This window comes from Misgurnus anguillicaudatus, chromosome 23 (assembly GCF_027580225.2).
Source record: "Misgurnus anguillicaudatus chromosome 23, ASM2758022v2, whole genome shotgun sequence".
In the NCBI taxonomy this organism is placed as follows: domain Eukaryota; kingdom Metazoa; phylum Chordata; class Actinopteri; order Cypriniformes; family Cobitidae; genus Misgurnus; species Misgurnus anguillicaudatus.
In genome coordinates, this window is record NC_073359.2 from 31,116,904 (window position 1) to 31,124,613 (window position 7,710).

At 34.7% G+C, this 7,710-nt stretch overlaps 1 protein-coding gene and 1 long non-coding RNA gene across 2 annotated transcripts; both read left to right on the top strand.

Moving 5' to 3' along the window:
- Window positions 1-2,235: 2,235 nt before the first annotated feature.
- Window positions 2,236-3,217, top strand: LOC141359391 (uncharacterized). Its single transcript, XM_073861779.1, has 3 exons — window positions 2,236-2,584; window positions 2,897-3,169; window positions 3,204-3,217. Exons 1-3 carry the CDS (start codon window positions 2,236-2,238, stop codon window positions 3,215-3,217), a joined length of 636 nt encoding a protein of 211 aa, XP_073717880.1.
- LOC129421138 (uncharacterized) lies at window positions 3,215-7,468 on the top strand. Its single transcript, XR_012365636.1, has 3 exons — window positions 3,215-3,434; window positions 3,531-3,598; window positions 6,781-7,468. It is a non-coding gene; the product is annotated as an uncharacterized lncRNA (long non-coding RNA).
- Window positions 7,469-7,710: the final 242 nt, after the last annotated feature.

The window sequence follows — 7,710 nt, forward strand, 5'->3', positions numbered from 1 at the left end:
ATATGTGATGATGTCATACAAGTTCAGTGGAAACATCAGAGAGAAAAAAAAACACACAGGTGTTATGAAGCACACGAAGAGTAAATGCGAGCTTGTGTTCAATTCATTCACTGTAGACGACAAAACAACACCTCACGCCTGTTGCACAAAGCTGGTTTCAGTGGTTACCCAGGTAAGTTTAGGTTTAGTTTACTCAAACTCAGTTTTCAGGCTTATGAAAGTGGATTGGTTAAAAGCAGTGTTCATCGGCAAAGTAACATACGCTACATGACCAACATGCTCTGGAGCAGGTTTTATTCTGGGTAAGATATCGCAAATCCAAACTGGACCAATCAGCTATGAGTATAAATGACGTAAATCTGACACATAAAATGGTTAACCCTTCAGAGTTAACAAGACAGGCACTACGACGGGAAATGCATAATCTAGTCTCACATAGCCTTCCTACTGAAGGTCTGGGAACCTTGGAAGCTCTGAAAGGACCACCCAATAGGCCATATGACTGACATGTAAAACAACCAATCACCACGATAACAGGCCGATGTGCAGCCATCTGTATAGCAAATACGTTAAGATTCATTGCATACATTTAAAACTGCAATGTTTATTCGATCTCGATAAAGCATATTGTTACCGATGTAAACAAGAAAGCTATCTTCATCGATCTGATAGCTTTGAATTGTTTCAGGGCAATGTGCATCTCCCAGAAATCCTTATAAATTAAACAATCAGAGGACAACTTCGAAATCCGCTGAATTGTTTCCAGAAAAGTATACTGTATGCATTAAACTTTCAACCACGGTGGACGTGATGTCTGTGACTGAGATTAGACATAATCATTTTACTTTACCAATGCACACACAGACAATAAAAACAACACTGCAATTCCACATAATTTTAAATAATGTTTAAAAATTAATGCATTTCATTTAAATCTGCATGCCAACTTTTTTTTTGTTATGGGTTGCATATGATTACAGTATTTTTATAAAATAAAATTATATAAAGTCTTTTAAAATAATAATATTTTTTTATTTAATATAATATAATTTAAAGATTTTAACTGTTCAATATCTTTGACTTAATTATTCCTGTACTGTATTATTTTTATACATTTATTTAAGTTAATATTGAATGTTTTATATTATTTACATAAAATATGTTCATTATGAGTTTTTAGTCGGTTTTATCCTCATTGTGAGATTATAAAATGTACTGTAAAACCTTAATCAACTTAATTAAAAGCAAAGTGTTCCTTTCTGTATTGTGCATATCCTTAATAAACTCCACATATTAGCACATATTACTTTCTTCAAAGGAGAAACATGCACACCTCCTTTTTTCTGTGTTGAACGCTATGGCTGCTCACTGAAAACGTCAGTCTGTCATGTGCACACACATAATTAATTAAAAAACTCAGGGATTAAACCAGAGTTGAGAGAGGAGATTGATAACTAGCATCATGAGACAGATTACACTGAATTAACCTGGGTTGGATTTGTTGGGTTTTGTCAACTAAAACTTTCTCTGCAACTCAACGTGTTTGTTCAAAGAGCTTGTTCAATGTGCTTCATGCAACAGGCCATTGATGAAGAAAATGTTTCTCATTTTTGTTTATCTTGCTTTGTGCTTCTGCTCTCTGATGGGTGAGTTACAAACATTTTTATATCATATTTGGGAGCAGTTAATCCAGAATAATAATGATCGGTTACTCAGCAGACGTAACTTGCTTTTTATACTTCTGCTCTGTCTGGCTTAATATTATCTGATTTATATGGAATTTGTTGATAGAGAAAAATTATATTTGTTAAACAATTTCTCATCAAAAGTTATATGTAAATGATTGTTTGTAAGTAAATAAAATGAATGCATTATACTACAACATCGTTTTTTATGCTATATAGGTTACAAAATTATTAAAATCTAATTTGTAATTGTTTACTACTGCTAATTTTCTAAGCTTTATAATACCAACTTGTGGCACAGTAGGTAGCACTGTTACCTCACAACAAGAAGGTCCCGAGTTCAAGCACTGGCTGGGTCGGGAGGCCTTTTAGTTAGCATGCTCTCCTTGTGTCAATGATGGTATATTCCCACAGTCCAAAGACATTAGGTGAATTGGACATGTCAAATTGCCCTTCACTAATGAATATAGTCATAGATGCTGGAATGGGTAAATAGAATCAATAAATAAAAGACAAACTTAAATTGACTGAAGATCTTTAATCTGTGTGAATGTGTTTGTGTTCTTCAGGTGTGTTTGGTGATGAAGTGAAGTCAGTGTCAGTGATGGAGGGAGATTCTCTTATTATACACGCTGATATTACTGAAATACAGAAAGATGATGACATACTGTGGAGGTTTGGAGATAAACAGGATCTCATAGCCAAAATCAACAAAGAAGCCAAATCTGTCACAATATATGATAATGTTCTTGATGGGAGATTCAGAAACAGACTGCAGGTGAATAATCAAACTGGAGATCTCACCATCACAAACATCACAACTCAACACACTGGACTTTATAATATAACCATCAACAGTGCTAGAGAGATCATATACAGATTCAATGTTACTGTCTACGGTGAGTAAAGTATTTTTTGTGACCGATATACTATTTTTAGCCGTGTAAACTAATTTATTAAGGTTTGGGATTGAATACAAATACGTTTATGCACCTCATTTCTTTTTGTAATTTTTTGTAGTTTTTATTTTGTAATTTGTTTCTTAACCTTACACAATTCTTAAAGTTTTAGTCCAATTTATTTATGAATTCATATTGAAGACATATGACTGAAGACTAAAGATTAAACACTATCAATAGATCAGACCTCTGGCCTAATATTGATCATATTTGTTTTGATTCTTATTTCTGTTTATATCCCATGTTTTACAGCTCATCTGCCTGTTCCTGATATCACCACACAAAACTCTTCACAATGTTCAAATTGTTCATTATTGTGTTCAGTGTTGAACGTGAGAGATGTGAGTCTGTCCTGGTACAAAGGAAACAGTTTATTGTCCATCATCAGTGTGTCTGATCTCAACATCAGACTCTCTCTATCTCTGGAGGTTGAATATCAGGATACAAACACATACAGATGTGTACTCAACAATACCAACACAAACCAAACTCAACATCTTAACAACACTCAACTCTGTCAGACATGTTCAGATAGGCCTACAACAGGTGTGATTATTAGTTATGATTTACTGAGCTGATGTGAGATCAGTCCAACAGATTCAGATGCAGTAATGATATTCACTGATCTAAAATCAGATTCAGTTACAGTAATGTCTGTTATTATTCATTACAGGTCTCACCTTTATTCATAAACTTCAGATCTGTTGTATTGCTGTTGGATGTCTGACGATTGTCATTTTAGTTCTGATATTCTGCATCTACAGGAAACACAGAAACACACATCAACAGGGTAAATGTCAATAATCTATCAATACTAAACAATACCTGTTGTTAAGAGATCAAGATGAGAGTTTGTGTTTGTAATGTGTCTGTGTTGTTGAAACAGTTCAGATCGGTGAAGAGGAAATCACTTACGCAGAAACAACTTTCCAGAAAAGACAAACACATAAACCAGTAAGATCAATCTTTATTGTATTTATCATTAAGTGTCTGACCAGAAAGTTAGTGATAAGGACTTACCACGCTGTTACATACTGGAGCATTACTGTTTATGTGGTCAAGCCAGCCACGAATTAGATTCTGGTGCGCTTACTGTGTTATTTACTTTAATTTCTAGGCCTGTGGCATTTTAAAGATTTTGTGTTTGCTACTTCACCCATACGCATTGTCATTTATGTGTATCATCTCGTGCATAACATTTTGCGGCTTGAACATATACACTGTCAAAAATAAAGGTACAAAAGCTGTAACTAGGGCAGTACCCTTTAAAAATGTACCAAATGGAACATAATATGTATCTTTGAATTACCAATATGTACATTTGAAGTACTAATATGCACTCTTTGGGTACAAAGGCGTACCTTTTTGAAAGGTTACTGTCAGTGACAACTTGTGTACCTTTATTTCTGAGAGTGTACGAGTTAATCCGTCTGGCTGCCATTTTTCCACATCGAAAGTTTTCAAAAAAATTCCCCACATGTAATGACACAGGATTGAAAGCGAGTTTACTATCAAATCATAGCATTCAGTGTTTACTTCCAAGTCTTCAATGTGGCCAGCCCATCAAAACAGCACGATTCTCAAGCAAGCCTCAAAACCAGGGTACAAAATAGCCATTACTTATTGCTTTTGATGTTTTTGAATGTAAGAACCGCACAAACATCATAGGTAGACCTCAAGGGGATCGCACACCGGCCGCGCACCGGCGCGCAGCTCAGCGCCGCGCCGTTCTAAAAAAAATGTAACACATTGTTTTCTATGAGTGTACGCACACCGGTGTCATGAGCAATCCGGTCCCCCCGAGCAATTCGGTCTCCCCTAGGACCCCGATTGGTATCTACACTAATGCCTGCTCAAAAATGTGTCATTGCAATATCTCGTCTGCATACGCGGCTAGCAAGCTAATTATGTTGTACAAAATAGAAACATTACATTTTTTAAAAATAAAAGTTAACTAAAAAAACAATATAATAAACTAATATTCATGTTGCAGACACGTCAGTACTTTTGTGTCATCATTTGCTTTGAAAAAACAATACTTTTATTTTTTGTAAATTATTAACATACCTTACGGAATATATATTTTTAATAGTAAAAGTGTAGTAATCATGGCTTATAATTATAATTTAAATGTGTGATTCAACTATGTAGTAATCATGTTTTGTATAATTAATGAGTAAGTAATTGTATAAGTAGACAGTCAAAAGTGTAAATGGTACAGTATAATAATCTAAATAATAAAATGACACAAGCAATGTGTAGATCTCCCGCCTATAGCCTCATTTATATACTACTATATGAAACATATCATTTAAAAGACATCAATTGTAATTTTAACAACGTTCTAACTACATAAATCATAACGCGATTTTGTAGGAATTGTAATAAGGCGCTAAGAAAACTACCCATGAGGAGTTTTTTCAGCCAATGGAGTCGCGCGGGGTCCTAGGGGAGACCGAACTGCCCGGGGGGACCCAATTGCTCACGACACCGGCGCCGCCAGGTGGCGCCTGTCCGCGCCGCCCAGCTGTGACTCAGGAAGTTGTTCAAATCCCTGTCGCGCCACACAGCGCCACTCACATTGAATAACATCATATGTGTCCCACATCATTAATGATAAACATTGGCTGCTAACGTATATTTTACATTTCGAAGTAGACGCTACCTGACGAAGCTCGCGCTATTTAATGTGCACTTCCGGTTTACAATACCTCCGAGTTCTCCTAGGCGCGACGCGACGCGGCGCTGAGCGGCGCGGCCGGTGTGCGATCCCCTTCAGACAACAGTATAAAACCATAAAAACCGCACCTTTAAACTGCAATAAAACAACATGTGTTTACAAAAATACTTAACAGTGTATTACAAATACACTGAATTGAGTTATGTACCTCTTTTTCAAAGATAGTTTCCAACAAAGTTAAGAATTTGAGTTATCCAAATTTCCACTATATTTTGAAATGAATTTCAGTGCCTTTTCTGTTGTATTACTGTAGATATTTAAATATTAAAGCAAGAGAGATTTATTTGACAGCACTTTTTAGAAAGATAAAATATTGTGTTACTTTGTGACAATCAATTGTTAGTTTGTCATGTCATGACCTATATCTGTGGTCTCTGATAAAAACCTTTGTGAATTTAATGCAGTTTTGTTATTAAAGTAACATTTAATCACTTCATTCATTTAATAGCTGACCTCGAAATAATCTATAATGACACCATCAGTATCTCAGTGTTTGTCATGGGGCTGGGGCGATAAATCGCAATATTCAATAAAAATGCTGATATTGTCTGATATTGATTCTGAATTGTGATATTATTCACAGATCTTTCATGTACTACTGTTCTAAAATCACTGAGTTTAAGTCGTTTATAACATGCATTTGAAAAACCAACACCCGTCAAACATAATCATTATTAATATTCTTTATTATAATAAAAATAACTTAAAAGGTTTGATAACAGTAATATAAATATGCTTATAGGCATTTCCTGGATCTGCGTGTGTAATGGTACTTCTTCTGCGGCACATATTTAGCAAGATAAACGAACGATTTATCATCCCAGCCCTAGTTTGTCGCTATCATTATTATTTCAAGTTAATTGAGTTAAAGCATAGACATAAGAGAACTGACCCATCAAACTAAATTAAACAAAAATAGCAACATATGAAATCGATCAGTCTTTGCCAGAGTTTTATTTACTACATCAAGAGGGTTTTTTTGCATATTTAAAATGTTTATTTATCTCAGTTGAAACGGCTTTAAAACACATCAAACAACTAAAAAAACAAAAAACAAATGTAAGCGCATGTGCTTTGTCTCAAGAAAACGTCTCTACTAACATGCATGACACCTAATATCCTTATGATCATAAACACTTGTTTCGTGACACTTCATGATCATTGCACAGATGAGGTTGACCAAACAAAAGTGAGATATGCTAACAACCAGCAGTCACAATATATTTAACCCCCGAAGTCATAATAACATTTATAACATATTAGTGATATCAGATTATTTACAACACTGTCTTTAATGTATTCATAAGATTCTTACTTTGAATATAGATGCATAATGATTTGATAACTAAATATTTGTTATTGTTATTAAATGTTTGTGTTTGTCTGTTGTGTACAGAGAACTCCAGAAGACGTTGAAGTGGTGTACTTAGAAGTCACGTTAAATCCTGAAAAACTCAACTGAACTGTAATATATCATTTTAAAATACAATGGGCCTCATTTATCAATCTAACACACACACACACACACACACACACACACACACACACACATATAAAAATCACACACCCACGTATATATAAAAATCACACACCCACGTATATATAAAAATCACACACACACGCACACCCACACAGACACACAATCACATTTGCAAGTTGTTAAAGTAAACGAAAACACTATTTTAGGTTTTTCTCATTATTCCTTTTCAGACAGGAAATAGCTAAATATCTTCACGCTATCTCAAAACTTGCATAAATAAGGTGAAACCTGACGTGAGATTTGATCGTAGCCACCGCTCACATCCATACTGATAAATGACAAGTCTAAACGAGCCAAGAAACAACCATGCGCAGAGTTCTCATTTCATAAATGAGGCCCAAAGTATGTTAAATGTTTTATGTTTGTTACTGAATGCATCATTTCTGGGTTAACGTTAAACATGGTGTGAAAAGAAATGTGGTTATGTTCTGTTGTTGCAAATGAGATATGTGTTTGTGTTTAACGTCTGGATGTGTTTGTGTATGTAAGAGGTGTTAACAGCATGTGCATGTTTGTGTGAATGTTGTGTCTTTCTTTTGCTGTCTTTCACGCTACACAAAACTTATTATTGAATTCATCAATGCTAAACAAATAAATAATGTTTTTAATCAAACCGTGTTATTACTGTGAGCTCTTAGTCTGTGAAAGTAAAGTTATGAGATTTTTGACTCATGAAATGCTATATTGGTTGCTATCATTATTATTATTTATATCATGCTGTTCCTGTAGCTCAGTTGGTAAAGTGTTGCATTAACAATAGTAACCAAAAGTTTATGCTTCCCAGAA